Source organism: Vombatus ursinus, unplaced genomic scaffold (assembly GCF_900497805.2).
Source record: "Vombatus ursinus unplaced genomic scaffold, bare-nosed wombat genome assembly UNPS02007284.1, whole genome shotgun sequence".
Lineage (NCBI taxonomy): Eukaryota > Metazoa > Chordata > Mammalia > Diprotodontia > Vombatidae > Vombatus > Vombatus ursinus.
Window position 1 is genome coordinate 589,574 of NW_020947062.1, and position 21,020 is coordinate 610,593.

Below are 21,020 nucleotides of genomic sequence, written 5' to 3' on the forward strand. Positions count from 1 at the left end.
AAGTGAGTTGGATTTAAATGAGGTAGAGCTGTGCAAAGTCATCAGCCTTGTTCTTTCCTCCAGAGTCATCAGAGTTCAATGGTAAGATATAGTTCAGAACGACTGGCCCCAGATGCAGTAGAACTCCTTGGCCTTTTCTAGTTAAGGTCTTTCCCAGATCTCACTTTGTCTGAGGCAATACCCATTAGTAATTAAAGGCTAGGTAGGAATTGAGGCAAAAGATTGCCTTGTTTGCCTTCACAAAAGAATCATTCTGGGAAGGGAAGAGCCTCAGAGTTTCTGGCCACAACAGAAATAATTGCTGTTTACACTCACTCTGACCCATCAAAACCCAAACAACTAGCAAATGAGGTTTGGAGTGGGCCCATCATTGGCCAGTCAGTGAGAGCCAGAGTGATTTGGGTTTAAAGGCATAGTCAAGTAGCTCCATTTGAATCCCAATGGGCTTTATTAAAGCCTGTTTTCTCAGAGCTGTATTTCAGGAAATCATAAATAAAATCGCATGAGACAAAAGAGTTAATTGTTCCATTTAAAAAAAAATAGAATAAATAAGTAGGGAAGAAAAAAATCTGGCCCGCAAAACCCAAGATACCTAGTAAAATATAAGCAATCAAAATTTATATTCCTTTGAATAGAATATTCACGTATAAATGGGGTACTATCCCCTCCTTGACACCTATGTGATTATAGCCTTGATCTGACTACTAATTTAAGGGACACATTGAGCACTCCCCAAAAGCATAAATTTTAGTTGTCCTTCATATATGCCGTATATCTCCCCTGCTGCACCCCAGGTGAGGCCCTTTGAGGTAGGAGGTAATGTTTATACACTTCTTCCAGCAGAGGCAAGATATTCTGCTTTCCCTAACACACACTTCCCCTTAATCTATCTGGTTAAAGGGAATGCATGGGCAGCCAGATGGCACAGTGGAGAGAGGACCAAGCTTGGAATCAGGAAGACTCATCTTCCTGGATTCAAATATGGCCTCTCAGACATTTACTAACTGTGTGATGACCCTGGGCAAATCACTTGACCCTGTTTGCCTCAGTTTCTTCATATGCAAAATGAACTGGAGAAGGAAACAGCAAACCACTCCAGGATCATTGCCAAGAAAAGCCCAAATGAGGTCACAAAGAGTAGGACACTACTGAAAGAGAGAATGTATAGGCAACCATGGCTTTTTGTGGACTACATTGCTATAAGAAATTAAGTAGGCGTGTTCACCTTGAAGTCAGTATATTTATTCACCCACTTGCCGAATTTCATTAAGGTACTCTCACCTTGCCCTGCACCATACCTCCTTTGGACATATAAATTTATCCCAGTTGTACAATGAGTACATAGCAAGGATATTAGTTCTTCCCTCCTTGCATCTAGATGTGTAAAGATAACCTAGAGCAATGATATTTAAACACTTACCACCTGAACCCTCTCTGTAGTACTTCAATTATCTGGATATTTCCCACTAATTTTGCTGACAACAGAACATCTGTTAAACATCTTCTGGAACGTTAATCTTCCTCCTAGCATCAAAACAGATACTTGTGTGTATGTTAGAGGGTAGGCAGAGGAAAGAAGGGGATAAAGGGGACCAGGATTTAGGAAGAGGGAGGCAGGAAAGGAAGGAGTAACAAAGAGAATACAGTGAGAAGATGGAAGGTTATTCCATTCATATTGCCTATACCTCTGGAAATTTCTATAGCTCTGGAGACTCTGTTGGCCTCTTAAAATTCACAACATATCTGAACACTCTTGACAGTTTATCTGAACATATCTGAAAATTGCTAAACTTTACTACATTATTGCAATAGTAAAATAAAACAGCTCAATCTTAAATAGGGTAAGAACTGTATTTGCTAGTGTTTTTCTTTGGAATTCTTCAGTTTTAGGTTTCAGGGGAGTACACATCTGTTATGTTTTCTATGAGTGATCATTAATTATGCTTACTGAATTGCAGTGTCTTACAAAATATAGCTGACCACGTGCCAAAGGTTCACTACCTAATCGCAATGGATGAAGCTTCTCATACGCAAGAAGATATATTAAAGGTAAAATACTTCAGTGTCATGTTTTGTCAGTGTGGGTACTTTCTCCACTAATGCAGATTGTAACCCCTCCTTAATAAAATAGTCCTGTACTCAAAGCTGTCCTACTCAATAGAACTTTCCAGAGCTTGTGCTTCTCTGGCACAGCCTTCAAGGGCAACAAAGTAGGACTTTAGGGGAGGCCATATTTTGATAGTATTCCTTTTTTCCCTAAAGAAATATGCAAATTAAAGACTAGAATTATTATTAAAATGGAACAGTCTTGAAACCTTGTCTGCAGTTTAGGGCTTATTACAGTAAGAGAGAGAGACTGAAATTCTGTGGTTACATACATACAGTAGTAGGGAAGTTGGAAGAATGGGTGGACGGAAAGCTGAAATAGATGTGGGCAGCAGGATGTGGTGTGGGGAGGGGGTGCTTATACAAGGAAGCACAGAGTGGGCAGTGACAGGGGAGGATTCTCTGGAGGTTTTGGACAATTGCTCTTGCAGGAGTTAGGGGGAGGGGTAAAAGTGCCCTGAGGGATATAAAGGGATGTAAAGGGCCTCCCTTTATACTAGGCAATAGATGAGGTCAGCTGACCAAGATGAATACCCATGGCAAGAACTAAGGAAAGCCTAAGATTTTAATTTTATCTATCTATTTATTTATTTATTTATTTTTGCATGCTCATTGCTCAGGTTGTTTTGCTCAGCTGACTCTAAAAGGGAGGACAGCTCTAGGGAGAAGGTGGATTGGAGGATGGTGGGAGATACCGGGACTACTCTTTAAGCGTTTCTTGTATCTTTATCTTAAGACAAACCTAAATTTAATCAATTTGGAAGTATATATATGTGGATTTACTTTTTGAATCATCCTCTGCATATGCTTAATCCTACCCAAGTAGAAGCAAAACCAGGAATGTGGTGGGGGGGCAAAAATAAAGCTGACAGGTTAAGAAAAACCTAGTTTTCTACCCCAAATATACTCAGATGACACTTTTGAAAAACTAGGATGTATCTGTAGGCAGATGTTGAAATTATGGATCATGACCCAGATTCACCAAAGCTAAAATATAATTCCAAGTATAGCGGGAGCCAGACTGTCAGCACTCCTCCCCTTGGCTATAGTTTCTTTGTCCAAGATATATGCTTTTTCATTTAGCATCCTCCTAGGCATCTCCCTCAATTCTGAAAGTGTACTTTTTAAGGTTTTCAATTATATCTCCATTTACTTGAATATCATATGAAATTGTATATTGTATATAAATATTACTATTTTTCTTCAATAGTGCATCAGTAAAAATGTTGGTCCAGGAAAAATCCAAAAATATGCTAAAGAAAATGCATTTTTAAGCAAAGAATTAACAGTAAGTATAAAGCTATTAGCTTCCTCTTTTAAAATAGGATTATTAAAAAATACTAAATATGAATTATATTTTATATCTATATAAAAAACAAGCTATCATTAAACAGGTTCCAAATTATCCAATCCAGTATTTATTAAGCACCTACTGTGCATCAGGTACTATGCTAAGTGCTGGGGTTACAATTAATAAAATAGAAAGACAGCCCCTGCCATCAAGGGGCTTACAGTCTAACGGGGGGAAATGATACACAAAAGGAGGCAGGAAAGGGGAAGTGACACCAGGGGTCCCTGTCTCGTTCCATAGAGTTGAAACCAAGTAGAACTGCAGATGCAAAATGAAGACAAATTATGCAGGATAAGTACGGACTCAAATCCTTTGACAAAGCAAACTTTGAAAAACTAGTTATAGTTCAAGGATAGCATTTGGTGTAAATATGCTACATTGTATATTCTACATTGTCATAGATTATAATATAATTAAGACACGTACAAAGAATTGTATGATGGGTTATATGGTAAATGCATGGCTTAAAACATGGACTGTTATCTGTGCTTCACTGATAACATCTTGATGCCATGAAAAAGTAAGGAAGTCTTCCAGTGTGTGGTGGGTGGGACCCCCTATGAGGAGCCTTTAAGAGGGCATGGACAAGACCAGGCATGGATAGGTGGCTACCTGCATCACTGGAGGGAACTCCTGAATTGATGAAATCATAAATCCGTTTGAATTCAAATAATACAAACAGAAATGTAGGAATTGTTGAGGTAATATCAGTTGATATTTCACTAACTTGCTACCATCTCAATCTCTGAACATTCGTTAAACATCATTTGTTAAATACTTTAAGTGCAAGGCACTGTGCCATGTATGATACTTAAATGGTCTTGTTTTGATGCAGTTCATAGTCTACAATGACTTCAGTCATTACTGGGTTTTAGTCATTACTGCCTTAGCTGTTGTATTAATCCATATGCTCATGTCATTTCATCTCCCTGCTAAGAACATTTTTAGGCCTTCATTTTTACATACCAAGTAAAGTTCAAGCTCTTTTACCTAGCATCCAAGGCCCTTTACAACCCAGCACCACTCAACTTTCTAAAACATTAGCTTTTTCTCATATTACTCCCCTCAATGCAATTCTTCCTTGCTGACTTCAAGCGGTATTATTCTATCCTTCTCAACTGTCTCTCTTCCTCTCTCTCTCTTTCTTTTTGAATCATCCTCTGCATTCGCTTAATCCTACCCAAGTAGAAGCAAAACCAGAAATGTGGTGGGAGGGGGTCAAAAATAAAGCTGCCAGGTTAAGAAAAAACTAGTTTCCTACCCCAAATATACTCAGGTGACACTCCTGACTCTCTCTCTTTCTCTCTCTTCCTCTCTCCCTGCTTCCCCACACTCTTTTGTCTTCATGCCTTTTTGACTGTGCTATTTCTTTTGTCTTGAATGTCCTCTTTCCCCCTCTCTCACTATTGATTTTCATGATTCCTCTTTAAATATCAAACTCAAAAGACACCTCCTTCAGGAAAACTTATCTTCTGAAGCTGGTAATAATCTTCCTCTTCAGATTTCATTTGACACTTTGTTGTCTTTTCTTTTTTTTTCTTTTCTTTCTTTTTTTTTTTTTTTGGTGAGGCAATTGGGGTTAAGTGACTTGCCCAGGGTCACACAGCTAGTAAGTGTCAAGTGTCTGAGGTTGGATTTGAACTCAGGTCTTCCTGACTCCAAGGCCGAAGCTGCCCCTCTAATTTTTAATACACTTAGACAACATTATTCACTATAGTTCTCTGTGTTTGTATCTTATCCTTCTACTGGACTGCTTTTATAATTTAACTAGTTTTAAAGAATGAGCTGTATGACTGTGGTGTATTTAAGAATACTTTAGTCTTTAAGCATGTTCCTATTTTTTATGTTATTTTACTACCTGTAGAAAATAAATATTACTGTGTACCTACAAGACAGCAAATATAGATAGAACTTTTTAGAAATATAGTATTATAATTGATGTAATAGTAAATACTAATTGATTCATGGATTTTAATGTTTAATGATTTTGTTTCTTCTTGTATTAACTACCTTATAGTGTTGTAAGAAAGTACTATGTAAGCTATTATTATTAAGGAGCTCTAATAACTGAATTATTAGTATTTACCAGCTTAGGTGGGACCTTGTAATTATTTGCTTATTGATTATTCACTTATTCTTTATCTTTTAGCAAGGACAGCTTGACCATTTGTTAGTCAACTTGAGAATGGAAGCTTTATTTGTGAAAGAAAATTTTAACATTAGGTGGGTTGCCCAATCAGGATTTGTGGAAAATATAGCGAATATCCTCAAAGAATACAAGCAAAGTAGAGGATTATTGGTAATTATTTCCTGAATGTTGTTTAAACTTCTGATTTGTAAAAAATAAATGTCTTAAAATTTAAAGTACTAAGAGAAAGATATTTTTGTTTTTTTAATCCTAACAATACAGGGGAATCAATATATTTGAAAACTTAAACTGTAACAAAAATTGGGATCAAAAATAGAAAATAAGAACCACTAGCAACCACCATGTCATAAATTGAAAGTAATTTTTTCATTAGATTAATGTGTTTGATCAAGATTCTGTCTTCATAAGAGAAGCTTGGTGTGCGTTGGAAAAAAACGGTATTTTTTTTAGCCTTTGTATACCATCTGATTACTGGGGATTGGAGAAAGGCAATTTAAAAAATTTCATTAGAGGGGCAGCTGGGTGGCACAGTGAATAGAGTACCGGCCCTGAATTCAGGAGAATCTGAGTTCAAATCCGGCTCAGACACATAATACTTACTAGCTGTGTGACCCTGGGCAAGTCACTTAACCCCATTGCCTAGCCAAAAAAAAAATGTCATTAGAATTTGAAGTTTGAGGGGCAGCTAGGTGTTGCAGTGGATAGAGCACTGGCCCTGAAGTCAAGAGGACCTGAGTTCAGATTGGGCCTCAGACCAAACACTTGACACTTACTAGCTGTGTGACCCTGGGCAAGTCACTTAACCCCAACTGCCTAAGCAAAAATAATAATAATAATAATAATAATAATAATAAAGAATTTGAAGTTTGTAACATTGACACCTGGCTTTCAATCTAGCCCTTTGAAAATTCCAAACATCATACCAATATGTTGTTATTGTTTTGTGTAAGCACTCTAAACAAATATAAAATCATTCTTGTATCAAAGAACCGTTTCCCCCTGAATATTCCTTTAGCTACAGATTAATAAATGCTTTTCATGAGGGAATCATAATTCCCTTTGTGCAACATTAGAGAACTTAATATGCAAATTAGAAACTTCACCTCTAGGGCTTCAGCTGCTATGTCTATACTCTGGAGATGTCAGTAAAGCAGGGAAGCTGAGCTAGGTGATCTTTCCAGTTCCAGATTTATTATTCTGATATATTTTCTTAATGTTAAATTGACATACTTTACAATAAACCAAGGGTGACTCCTGTCCACAAATTCATAGAATTTGCAACACAAAATGTAAAGTTGTCTTTTTGTTAAAATAACTTTAATTCCCTAGAATGCTTAAGATTTACATAGTATATATACTAGCAATATTTGTTTAGTATTAATGCAAAAACTATTTATTCAAACATTTTAAGGGCTATTTACTAATTATAGATATTTTGTCATAAGTTTGGATTTGTCACTGTGTCCTAACATTTTTTAAGAAAAAAATTATTTTTGATGAAATAATTTAAATAAAGGATTATCAGAGATTTTCTAGGAAAATTGGTATTTTTAGCCCCAGTGAACAATATAACTTTTTAAGACTTTCAAACAGTTGCTTCTGAAAAAAAACTTATATTTTTTATTAACTTAATTTTATAATTAATGTAACTAAAGTAACATACTTACTTAGTTCCTGCTGTGTACCATAGGAGATACAGACATTGCTTCTCTTGATTTGATTTTTAAAAATCTATCTTCTCTTAAAAAATTTGCTGGATCCTTATAAAAATGATAATATTCTTTAAGCTAAATTACTATCTGACTGAATACTTAGCTATATCTTCTGAAAACTTCTAAAATGGCATTTCAGTAGAAAAAATAATTGCTTTACAAATATGGAGTTCATTTTAAAGTTCTAATAGCAACTAAATGTGCTAAATAAAAAGGTGTGATTAAAGGCCAAATTCTTTCCATAAACCATGATTATGAAAAAAGAAATAAGGTTCCATGTTTATTGAATCAATAATTCTTTATTTTTTCAGTCTATGGGACAAATGTAAATACTGTTGACTTTATCACCAAACTCTGATGTGTTCTTTCCTCCCCCCACCTCCAAATTATTCACTAGCATTTCTGTGTGTATGTGTACACACACACACACACACACACACACACACACCCCCCCCAAAGAAATGAAGACCAGTATAAATTGTTAAGGAGAGAATTAAGGTGTTTAATTTTTTTCAATGTAACTTGAAGTAAAATAGTCATTATTTCACTTCTATAAAAGCTACTAAAAGCTCTTCTGCTTTCTTGATGCTGTATCAGGAATGTCAGATATCAAATAAGAGCTGAGTTAGAGTGACAGCTCTGACATTTACCAGTTTGGGGGCCCAAGTAAAGTAAATCAACTCTTCACCTCCTGAGACTCATTTTCCTCATCTGTTAAAAAAAATCATATTTCTACAACTTATCTTACAAGGTTATTGTAAGGAGAGTACTTTGTAAGCTATAAAGTGCTCTTGTGAATCAGTGTTAGGGTTATTACTGAAAAGCTCACAATGATAAAGGAACATGAATCTATATATACATTCCCAGGACTCAATTCATGCTATTACAAACTAACTTTGGGGAAATTCATAATTTTTTTTAATTTAATATTGTGTTTTCCCCCAATTACATGTAAAAACAATTTTAACATTCTTTTTCAAATTTTGAGTTCCAAATTCTCTCCTTCCTTCCCTCTCTCCCTTCTCTCCCCGCTCATTGAGAAGGCAAACAATTAGACATAGGTTATACATGTATATTCATGCAAAACACATTTCCACATAAGTCATGCTACAAAAGAAAACACAGACAAAAAAAAAGAAAAGAAAAATAAACAAAAAATCTTCTTTGATCTGCATTCAGACTCCACCAGTTCTTTCTCTGAAGATGGACAACAAGATTTATGATTTTAAAAGAAATACTGACACATATTGCACTTATTCTTGGAAGTCCTTAGAAGCTAATCCTTGAATGCGTTGTTACCAACAATGTTGTGAAAAGAGTGTTTGATTTAGAAGTTAGGTTATTAGGACATGAGCCCAAATCACAATTTTTACACTTACCACCTTTGGACAAGAACAAATCACTGCTAAACCTCAGTTTTCTCCTCTGTGACAGAGGGTTGAAGTAGATGTCTTATAAGGTCCCTTCCAAATCTAAATCTGTCATCCTAAACTCTGTATTTTTATTTTTTCTTTTATTTTTTAGCCCGTTAAGATTTGTATTCTTGGTCCTCCTGCTGTGGGGAAATCATCTATTGCGGAAGAAGTGTGCAAGCACTACAGATTACACCATATTAAAATAAAGGATGTGATTACTGAAGCCATAGCAAGGCTGGTAAATTCATATTTGTTCCTTTGGACCCTGCTTTGAATTTTTATTTCTGACTTTTTTGAAATCTGCAGTTTTCTTTGTATAATAAGTATGTAACTCACTAGAGAAAAATATATCACTCACTGAAAAACTGAATATAAAGAGATTTTTATAAGTTAAAACTCTTGACTTGAGTTTTAAAATTAGACTGTATTTCCATAGGAAGACCTTTGAACTTAGAACTATAAGATCTGGGTTCAAATCCCTCTGCCTATGTGACCTTAGTCAAGTCTTTTCATCTTTCTGGGGCCCAGTTTCCTTATCTGAAAATTAAAGTTAGATTAGATGACTTCTAGAACCTTTCCAGCCCTGATATTATATAATTCTGTGATTCCAAGGTCTCTTTTAACTCTAATAATCTAAAAATTGGGACCAACCATGTAATTAAAAATCACCCTTAAGAGTTCTATGCAAATCTTTTTTTTCTAACTATGAACTTAAAGAAAAAGGAGGAGGAAGAGGAAGCTTATCATAAACGACCTAGATTTGTGGTACAAGTGTTTATTAAGTGCCTACTATGTGCCTTAAACTGAAAGTGCAAGTATATACATTCTAAAAATTTGGGACTTAATGGTTTACAAAAGTGAAAAGGGAACAATGGTCCAGTCTTATTTTATCCTAAAAAGCCACTTGATTTTTAAAAGTGAACCTTTTAAAAATTTTATTTTTGCTCTTCTGAACACTCATCAAGATATTTTGAAGGGGCTCAAGTTTTTAAAAGGCTTTTGAATAGATAGGAGTGCCCCGTTCTTAAAGACTTGTTGAAAATATAAATGATGTAGGTAGGATTGATCAGAGTGATTCTTAGTATGACTAAGCATTGATCTGGGAGTCAACCTGTGAGACTTTAATCAAGTCAATCAGTCAATCAATTAGTCAATCAACAAGCATTTATTAAGTGTGTATTATTTCCATGCACTGTGCTAGGTACTGGGGATATAAAGACAAAAATGAAATAGTCTCTGCCCTCAAGAAACTTACATTCTATTAGAGACAGTAAATATAGAGTAATTTGCACCAGCAAAGGGGAGAGGGGAGAGCTGGAGGAGGGCACAGAGATGAGGAAAGCCCTTAAGAAGCTGAGGAATTTTTTGAAGGAAATTATGGTTCCTGAGAGGCAGGTGAGGAGGGCATGTATTCTAGTCATGGGGACACCCTTTACAAAGGCACAGAGATAGGAGATAGCATGTTGTATGTGAGGAAAAACAAGAAAGCCGATTGACTGAACTGTAGAGTTCATGAGGGGGAGTCATGTATAGTAAATCTACAAAGGTTGGTTGGATCCAAGTTGTGAAGGGCTTGAAATACTAGCAGAGAAGTTTGCAAGCAGGAGGAAGTCACTGGAATCTACTGAGTGGCGTTGTCAGACATATGCTTTGGGAATATCACTGTGGCAGCCACGTAGAGGATTAATTGGAGAGGGGCAAGACTTGAATCAGGGGAGGAAATTAGGAACTTCTTACAAAAGGTGCTGCGAGTAGAAACTAGGGTATTGGCTCTGTGAGTGGAGAGAAGAGAATCAGAATGAGAAATGTTGCAAGAGGCAGAAACAAGATTTGACAACTGGTTAGATGAGTAGAGTTAGAGAGTGAAGAGTCAAGGATGATTGACTCCAAGGTTGCCAATTGAGATGACTGGAATGATGAACATCAACCAAAACTGAGAAATCAGGAAACAGGATGGGTTTGGGTGGAAAGTTAACAAGTTCAGTGGGGTCATATTAAGTTCAAGATGCCTCAGGAACTCTTTCTTCATCTATAGGTAAATTGTTACAAGTGGTAGTCCCATGCAATTGGCCCTTTGAGCCAAGGGTTACCTATAAAAGAGTGTGTTGAACCAGATGGTCTCTAAATCCTTATTAGCTATAGATCTTTGGTCTGGCTTTCAGTTCTGATGGTGGTACTAACTTACCTTGAGCAAATCTATTCACCTCTTTGGACCTATCTCCTTGTATATATAAAGAAAGGGTTGGACTGGAAGACCTCTAAAGGCCCTTACAGTTCTAACAGTATATAATAATCTATGGCTTCTTCCCTGAAAGTCATAATATTAAACCAAGGAGAAGGCAACATCTAGGTTGTGTCTTAAAGGGAGGGATTTCAATAGACAGATAGGATGGAGAGATTCTTTTGTAAATATAGAAAAGAATGTGAGCAAAGGTATCAAAGTGAGATAAGACAAGAATGGGAGATGGTGAGTAATCTATTATAGCCAAAATATAAAAAGCGTGACATGGAAATAGTATAAAATGAGACTTGAAAGGTGGTTGAGACCAGATTTTGGCAGTTCTTTAATTCCAGCTATATAAATGAAGATTTTTGAGTAGAAGAATGATGCAACCAAATCAGTGCCTTAGGAAGATTACCCTTGCAATCATATGAAGGATGAATGAAAAGGGGGAAAGATTGCAGGCAGAAAGACCATTTAGAAGGCTGGTGTGGTAGTCCAGGGTAAGAAATGATAAGGGGCATGAAACAAGGTGGTTATAGTAGGAATGAGATATTCAGGGAGAGATACCCAGCAGGTTGTTGGAAATGAGAGGCTAAAGTTTTTGAGGGAGAGGCAGAAGCTGGAGGTACAAATTTGGAAGTCATCAAATAGAGATAATAATTAAAACCCAGGAAGTGAATGAAATTGCCAAGAGAAAAAATAGGGTAAAAGAGGGCCAGAAGAATACTTTGGCAGATAGATACATTTAGTAATTGACAGAGGATTAAGATCATGTCCCAAATGACTTTTTCAAGAAAACCAGTTTTTGATCTCATCCTATTTGAACCCTAATTTGTTATCTAGGAGCTTCTTGTTGCACCAAAAGAAGACACAGAAGGAGAAGGCCAAGAAGATACTGATAATGATGAAGAAGAAGAAGAAAACTTAGAAGAGATTCAAGAACTCTTAGATGGAGCCAAAGAAAGCATGGAACAGAATGGAGGTAATGTGTAAGCATCTGAGATTATGTCTTTTTTTTTTTTTTTCAGCAGAAAAAATGCACCTAAATTATAGAAAATCAGGGGTAAGTGACTTGCCCAGGGTCACACAACTAGTAAGGGTCTGAGGCCAAATTTGAAGTCAGGTCTTCATGATTCCAGAGCCAGTGCTCTATCTACTCTACCACCTTGCTGCCCCCCATCCCACTGAGATTCAAATCTCCCTTACTATCCAGGCATTTACTCATATATAGATTAGAGTATGTTTACTGAATGAAATTAACAGTTGAAGGTATAGCATTAAAACTCTCCAGCAGCTGAACCCAACAGGTCCTATTAAAGTCTGTATTTTGGATTCCCCCTTCCAATCTTTTTGCATGGTCCCCACAAGCACAACTTTGTGAAAGGAAATACCCTCCAGCACCCTGCTTTCTGTTGGCTCCTCATGGTAGCAGCCAAAATGTTACTGTCATACAGTTCTTGACTGGAGAGCCAGGGAAAAGTTTTTATCTTTACCCTCCCTCTTAGTTGGGGAGTTTGTCACTCCTCACTATCAATCTCAAGGAATGTAGTCAGTCATTATCTCCCATATTCCCCAAGCCGATAGCATGTAACCCAAATCATTCTGGCTCCTATTAATTGGCGAATAATAGGTCCCAGCCCAAGCCTCATTTTCTCATTGTTTAGATTTTGATGGGCTGAGAGTAAGTATAAATAGCAATTGTTTCTTTTCTGGCCAGAAACTCTAAGGGTCTTCCCCTCCCAGACGGATTCTTTTGTCTTAATTCTTACCTAGCCTTTAACCATTGAATGGGTGTTGCTTCAGACAAACTGAGACCTGGAAGGACTTTAGTTTAAAAAAGCCAAGGTCTCCCACTGCATCTGGGGCCATTGCCAATCGTCCTCACCTATGTCTTGCCACTGGAGGACAGAATGAGACTGATGACTCTGCACAGCTCTGCCTCACTTAAATCCAGTTCACTTGCAAGTCAAGACATCGCCTACCTGCTATCACTGATCATCTTCAAGAAGAAGGATGAACAACAGCATGTAGCCTTCAGTATTACTTCCCACCAAGCCACTGTACATACATGGGCAGCTCATATGCAGCCTTCCTGTGAATGTGAGACATATGCTTACACACATACATGTACATGCACATGTACTACTGCCTCCATGTTGTCTTTTAAGAGTTCTTCCATCATACCTAATACAACCCTGATTGTTGTCCCTAGCTGGGTTTCTCTTCCACTTCTCTTTGGTACTAAACAGAGAATCAAGGGGGAAACATTGGGCACGTCCAGCATATCATTTATATTTACATGTTGTATTTCCCTAATAGAATGTTAGCTCCTTGAGGTCAGGATCTGTCTTTGTCTCCCCAGCATCCAGTCCAGTGCTTTTTACAGAGTAGGCCTGTAGGAAATGCTTCTTTAATTGACATATCTACAGAGAAGGGAGCAAAATAAATTAGTAGATTTTTGAAAGTCAAAAGTTTTTTTTTTAACTCTTTTAGTCAAATATTTATGAATACTCATAGTTTAATAGGCTTTTATAATATATACAGTAAAAAATATAAAGGCATCTGAACTTCAAAAAGCTTACATCATCCTAGGGAAGAGTTTATCTTTGGAACAAGGCAGAAAAAGATGGCATTTGCATTGGGCCTAAGAAAAAAGGGAATAATACTTAGAAAGATTGATTCTTGAGACTAATATCCTCCCTAATTATCTGTCTCAAGTACTTTCTTCCTTCTAGGTTACTCATGTAGTAGCTCTCTTCAGAGACAAACCTATCGGCTTTCTGTTCATGCCAGGCCATAAAAGCCCATAGTTGATTTTATTAATGATTTTCTGATTTAGGATTCAATTTATATAATAAAATGATTACGGGAATTTTTGTAAGTCATCCGACTGGGCTTTTGTTAATTGACTTTGAAGCAAGAATTTAAAACTTCCTGTCACAAAGTTTGATATTGTCTAAAGTATGTTAGGTATACATCCAGGGAGACAGGTGTTTTGACAGAATAAAGTCACTTGAAGATAAGACCACTGGATTCATTCCTCAAAATACTACTAAGGCATAAAGTAATCACCTGTAGCTCAATACATAGTACATTTTTTGTACCAATTAATGCTTGTTGAAGAAATATATAAAGCATATCCAAGGAGTGCCAGAATTACTGCTAACATCTTGAGTATTTTCACTTCCTTTAAACACAAAATATTTAAAAATAGATTTATTTAATAAAAATAATCTTGAAATATTTAATGAACAAAGACTCAATCATTTTGCATCTTTCTTTCTTTGAACCTAATAAAAGCTTGTAGGGAAGTGATAGAAAAATATTTCCATAAATTTAAATAAAATAATAGCTTTAGTCATTTTGTCTTTGACATAAAATTTAAACTATTGAAAGATATAATAATGATGTTCTAAAAGAGACAGTCATAATCTAGTATATATGTATGAAATTTAAATATAGGAAAAATTAAATGTGCCATTTTTTATTGCTGGTAGAGTGAGACAAAGGGTATATGACTAAGAAACTGCTCATTTGAAATTTTGGGATTACTGAAAAATAAGCTGAAGTCTTTAGAGATCTATTTCTTAAATATGCTAATCTTGATGCTGTAATTTTGTACGTTAGACACCTGGGTACTTTATATGCAGCATATTTCCTGTTTATTTTTAGGTCGCTTAGAAGATCAATATGTAATTAGATTCATGAAGGAAAAACTAAGGTCTATGCCGTGCAAAAACCAAGGTTACGTTTTGGATGGATTCCCAAAGACCTATGATCAAGCAAAAGACTTGTTTAATCGTAAGTGTCAGTGTTCTCTTTGTTAGGTAAATAGTTCACTGCAAAAATAATTTTTCAATCAAAACAAATAAGAGAAATAGTTCCTGAATATGTGATCTACTTTGAATATATTTTCATTCATAATTACTATTTAGAAGTATAAATTCTTACTGACATCAATTTTTCAGTAATCATATTTTAACTATGGATTTTCTGTTATTAGAAGAAGAAGAGGAAGAAGAAGAAGAATCTAGAGGCAAAATTCCTCCATTTGATAAATTAACTATACCTGGTAAGTTTAAAATATTTCCGCAGGATTATTTTTAAAGGAGTTCTATTCAATATATTTTTCACACCAAAAGAGTAACTTTGAATTTTAAAAGTACACTCTTAGTTCAGGGGGAAATGATTTGAAATTAGGGAATGTATAAGCATAAAAAACAGAGGTTTTTGAAGTTCTCTATATAAACCAATTTAAGAAAATATGTCCAAGCCTTTGGTATTAATGGCATGATTCAGTAAGGAGAAAGGAAGTCTAGGACTATGTTGGTTTGTTAATATAGAGAGGAAGCAGGAAATATCCTAAAAGGCTGAAGCCTTATGATAACAAGCAAGCACTGCTCGGTTTTCAAATGTGTTCTAATATTACCCTGTGTAGTTGCTAGGGATTTCATTGAGAAGGCTTTGTAGCCTCAGTGCCATGATTGCAATGTCATCTGTGATTAGTATTTGAAGAACCTTGCTATTGCTGGGAAATTTTCTCTCCCAATAGAAATGGAGCCTTTTAGGAGAAGCATAGCCATCAGTGGAGGGGTTTAATGACTTGGTTCAAAGATAGAATGGCAAACTGAAAACAAAGAAACATGAGCATGCTAAGGAAACTGCTGATAGCAGTTTCAATTTCCTAGAGTACTGATTTAGTTTTTACGCTTTTTAGATCCACTTGTAGTACTCAGTCAGCAACATTTTGTAGCAACTTAGGTTAGGTGACACCTTTCACAGGAGAGGGAGGGGGTAGAGAAAAGGGAATCACTCAAGGGAGAAAAGGTGGACTTCTAGGAAAGTATTTGCTACACAGCTGGCAAGATTTGTTCTCAGAATGAGAAAACATTACTTTTTCAAGGGCAGGAGGCAAGGGGAGGTAACCAAATACTTTTACAATTGTGAAAGAGGATCCTTTAGACAAAACTGCAGGGTTAGGATAACTATTTACAGCAGGCTGCAGGTGTCTTTTATCCAAAAAAAAGTAGCTTTTACTGCAGTGGATCAGACCATCCATTCTCACCGTGTCCTTGCATACTTTATTATATTGTGTTTTTTTCTTCAAGAGGGGTTGAGACCTTTTTATTATTAGGCCACCAGATTTGGGGTGGGTCCCTACATTGTTAATCCATCAAAATGTTACAAAATGATTGTAGTTCTATTTTTTCTCTATATTATTCAGTGGTCCTTGTGCAGGATATAGTCATATCATTCATAGCCCTTATATCTCTCTGTTTTATATCATATTTTTGTCAGTACTAAATAGATAAATATCACTATAATTACATCTATAATAAAGCTTATGTAGTTTTAACATTTGGGTAGGAGAAACCTTGTTTAAGGAGAGTTTTCAAGATTGGGTTTTATTTTATGAAATCATAAAATAACTTAATAATACACATAGTGGGATTTTATATTTTCTCAATCACTTGTAAGAACTACTGTAGAAAATCATCTGCAAAAGCCTGACTTGTTCCCTTTTTATATTTTCATCAAGGAGAAGAATAAGAAAATAGACTTGTATGTGTCAGTAGTTGCTGACACAACTCTTCACATCTGCAAATGAACAGGTCTGGGTAGTCTACGCTGTCTTCCATGGTGATTTGTTTTTTACAGCTAACTACCTACAAAGATGTAGAAGGGATTTGCTTTGCACTTATGGAGGGAGCATCCATTCCTATAAAAACATAGATCCTGGAAATATTTAAATTAGCAGCATTTATCTAACACTTTGGTTCATTATAGACCCTACTATCAGCTTTACTACTCTGTTAGGCAGGTAGAGGACAGCATCTATCAGATACATTTTTCAGATAAAGTATCCAAAATACAGAGAGGAAATAATAACTCATGTTTATGTAGCACTTTAAGGCTTACAAAGTGATTTCCTCATAACAATTCTTTTTTTATTTCTATTTATCTTTCTGATGAGCCTAATGAGCATGCATCAGCTTAAGCAATGAAACATTCAAATTTGTTATTATATGGTGCCTAGTAGCATTCTATATTATTGACAAATCATTTTAATGTGCTACTGTTATCTACTGTTTTCAGTATGGTTCTTTTCATAGCTGCTACTTAAAATGTATAACCTTAAGGTTATGTCAATCAAAAAAATAGAAAAATTAAATTTAAAATATGAATGGCTCCATAATTCCAAATATTCAAATATGCCTTCTCTAGATATGTTAAACTTTTGATTTTCTGGTTATTTATCAACTGGATTTCTAAATGAGTATCCATGCTTTACCAGTCCTACGATAATAGATATGAATATGCACTTTATAATCTTAAAGAATCTTTTGAATTGTAAAAGAAAGACTAAGTTCTATTCAATATGATTTCAGTGTTAAATGTAAATTAATATATTATGTATGTTAAATAAACTTAACCATGGCAGTTTTAATAATGTCCACATGAACTTGAAAGTTTTTTCAGTGAGTTGATACCTTGGTCCTGACTTCAGTTTCCCCACCTTCAAAATGAGGTATTGGGGCAAGATGACATATTATTATACTTTCCATCTGTAACACATGAACCTGTGTACCTATTCTTAACATTGGTGAACTTCCATAGGTAAAGGAAGTGAGGCAACAAAGGATATACAGGTTTTCTTAAACAGAACAATAATTATTTGCATTTATTTATGGAATCTTAGATGAAAGAGAAAAAATAGATAAGGGAGAGCAATCTGTTCATTGTTAGGGGGCAGGTAGGTGGTACAGTAGATAGAGTGTAGGGCCTGGAGTCAGGGAGACATGAATTCAAATCCAGTCTCAGATACTTACTAGCTGTGTAACCTTTGGCAATAACACCTACCTTACAGAGTTGTTGTGAGAATCAAATGAGATAATAATATAATAAACAATAAATAATAAAAAAAATTATAGTAAAGTACTCAGCACAGTGCCTGGCACATAGTAAGTAATATATACTTTTTAGCTGTTATCATTATTGTCAATTCATAGTTAATAAGAACATTTGATTAACCAGATCAATGCAACCAATATTTTTTAAAAATCAATTATGTACTAGGTCTAGGGGAACTGCAAAGGTAAATAAGGCATAATCTCAGTCTTCAAGGAGCTTACTCTCTAGTTAGAGGAATACAACAAATAATATATACACAAAAATCATTCAAAGTAGAATGTGGTAATTGTATAACAAAAACAGAAACAAAATGCCATGTAAGAACCAAGGAAGAAAATATCATTTCTAATTGGAGAAGGAAAGGATCAGGGAACAGATTAATAGCAGAGAAGGTAGCATTTGAGTTTAGTCTTTTTTTTTTCCCAAGGCAGTGGGGTAAAGTGAATTGTCCAGGATCACACAGCTAATAAGTATCAAGTGTCTGCGGCCGGATTTGAACTCAGGTCTTCCTGAAACCAGGGCCGGTGCTCTATCCACTGTGCCATCTAGCTGCCCCTGAGTTTAGTCTTAAAGGATGGAGAGATGCAATGGAAGTCATTCCAGTCATAGAAAATAGTATAAGCAAAGGCAGAGAGATGGGACAGCAGGAAACATACAGGAGAAGGGGAACAGTCCAATCTGTTCTAGATCATTACCTTTCTTTGTGTCCCCTGTGCCTGGCTCACAGTAAATATTTAATACATGCTTTTTGATCTATTGATTGATTGATTCAGAGTCCATAGAGATAAGACTGTTAAAGATAATATAAGATACAGGATAATGACTATTAAAGACAATATAGAAGTACATTGTAGAGGACATTAATCCCAGATCAAGGAGCTTATATTTTATTTACTAGGTTAGAGGAAGTTATATGATGATATTTGTGCAAAAGGAGTTATCTGGTACTAGTATAAAGAATGGATTGGAGGGAGGGTCTTTGTGTTGAAGCTGCAGGTAGGAATACATTTTAGAAGCTATTGCAATAACCCATGCAAGAAATAATAAGGCCCAAAGAAGAGGTGTGAGAAGGCACTTTCTACCCCTTCCTCCCATTTCTTTGTAGTCTTGGGAGGTCCACAGATGTAGAACACTGCATCTCAGATTTTTTAAATATACCAGTTGGTTTTGTTGTGTTTTTTGTCTCCTTTTCCTCTTTTTTCTTAAAAAAAATATTCTTTCTTCTATAGAATGACTCTCTGAGTGGAAGAGAGAAATACTGGAAAAAATTTAGGCAATATAAAAATAAAAGATACCAATAAAATTTGTTTTTAAAATATGAAATGAGAGGAGAAAGACATCATGGAATTGTGTATGTGGCTCAGTACTTGGAGTTTAAAGAACCTGACTTCAAATTTTGTCCCAGACACTTACTAGCTGTGTGGCCCCAAGAAAACCATAACCTTTCTGAGTTTGTTTCCTCATCTGTAAAATGGGAACTATAATAGCACCTCGGTGTTGTGATGAAATAAGATGAATGTATTTTTGGGGAGGGCTTTTTGGTGATGCAATCAGGGTTAAGTGACTTGCCCAGAGTCACACAGCTACTAAGTGTAAAGTGTCTGAGGCTGGATTCCAGAGCTCTATCCGCTGCACCACCTAGCTGCCCCTGATAAATGTATTTTCAATGCTTTGCTAAACCTTAAAAGCCTATATACTATGTGCATTGAACCATTAAAAATTAAGTATTGAGAGGCAACAGAAAATGGAACAAAGGGTATATGCTTGAGAGAGACTGTAGATGTAGGAGTAACAAGATTTTGCAACTGATTAGATATAGAGGTGAGAGAAAAGGCTTTTGAATCCCGGATGACTGGGGGAATGGTGAAAAAATGTTACAAATAGGAAAGCCAAGAAAAGCAACTTTGGAGAAAGATATTAAGTTTGGTTTTGAAAATGCTAAATTTGAGATGATAGTAGGACACCCCAGTGGCGATGTCCAGGAGGCAATTAGGCTTAGAGCTGAAGAAAAAAATCAAAGGTAGAAATACACATTTGGGCATTATCTGCATAAAAATGATGGTTGAAGCAGTGAGAGTAAATGAGATTGTCAAAGCATACTGTAGGCAGAGATAAGAAGGCAAGGACAGAGCCTTAGGGAATGTCAAATTTAAGGGTTCAGAAGGACAAAGAGCCAGCCAAGGTTATGGAGTTCTTGGAATGATAGAAGAGCCAGGAAAGCTCAGTGTCATAGAACCCAAAAAGAGATACTATCCAAAGGTAGGTGATGGTAAATAGTATAAAATACTACAGAAATATTAAGTTGGATGAGAAATGAGAACCAAATCCCTCTTATATCCCTTTCCCTCAACCCCCTCAACATATGCCTTGGATTTTTGAGGACAGCCCCAGTAATTTCAGGAAAAATAGGAAAGCTCTTTAATGTAATTTTGCAACGGGGAGTTTTTATATGAACATGTGTCCCAAATTTTGTTATGGAAAATATGAGGTCACCATTATATACAACAGACTTTTTGCTATACTGAACGAGGGAATTTTCTCTTCTTCACAGAATTTGTTTTTGCTTTGGATGCATCTGATGAATTCTTAAAGGAGAGAGTCATGAATCTTCCTGAAGCCATTGTAGTTGGAACCCACTACGTCCAGGATAGATTCTTGAGGTCACTTAGTAACTATCGTGATATAAATACCGAAGATGAGACAGTTTACAACTATTTTGATGAACTTGAAATCCATCCACACCACATTGGTAAGGAGTGAAATTAAATGCAAATATAAAATTTAAGGAAAACAATTTAACTAATACATTAAATGCAAATTCCTGTACAAACTTCAGTCCCTGAATCACATGGGGACCCAAGAGTGTTTGTGGAAGCTTACATTATACTATTCTTTCATGTATATGAAAAAATCCATACAAAGTAAATGTGAAGGAATTAACAGAGGTAAGGAAACTTACCTCCACTAGTAGATGGGATGATCAAGATAGACTTCCTATAGGAAACAGCCCTTGAGCTGAACTTTGAAAGAAGTCAGAGGTGAGGTAGGAATGTGTTCCAGCCAAGGGGATTGCCTATGCAAAGGCCTGGAGATAGATATGGCTATATACCAGGAAAAGCAAGAAGGACAGTTTGACTGTGTGTTAGAGTGT

General features: G+C 35.8%; 1 protein-coding gene across 1 annotated transcript in view; it reads left to right on the forward strand.

Annotated features, from left to right (window-relative positions):
• The window catches only part of AK7 (adenylate kinase 7), a 104,418-nt gene that overhangs the window by 62,197 nt on the left and 21,201 nt on the right, over positions 1 to 21,020 (forward strand). The window contains exons 8-15 of the mRNA XM_027849266.1: positions 1,959 to 2,049; positions 3,317 to 3,394; positions 5,607 to 5,756; positions 8,843 to 8,971; positions 11,801 to 11,939; positions 14,630 to 14,758; positions 14,961 to 15,029; positions 20,421 to 20,618. Of these exons, the coding sequence (XP_027705067.1) occupies positions 1,959 to 2,049; positions 3,317 to 3,394; positions 5,607 to 5,756; positions 8,843 to 8,971; positions 11,801 to 11,939; positions 14,630 to 14,758; positions 14,961 to 15,029; positions 20,421 to 20,618 (983 nt within the window). The remainder of the gene's footprint in view (positions 1 to 1,958; positions 2,050 to 3,316; positions 3,395 to 5,606; positions 5,757 to 8,842; positions 8,972 to 11,800; positions 11,940 to 14,629; positions 14,759 to 14,960; positions 15,030 to 20,420; positions 20,619 to 21,020) is intronic.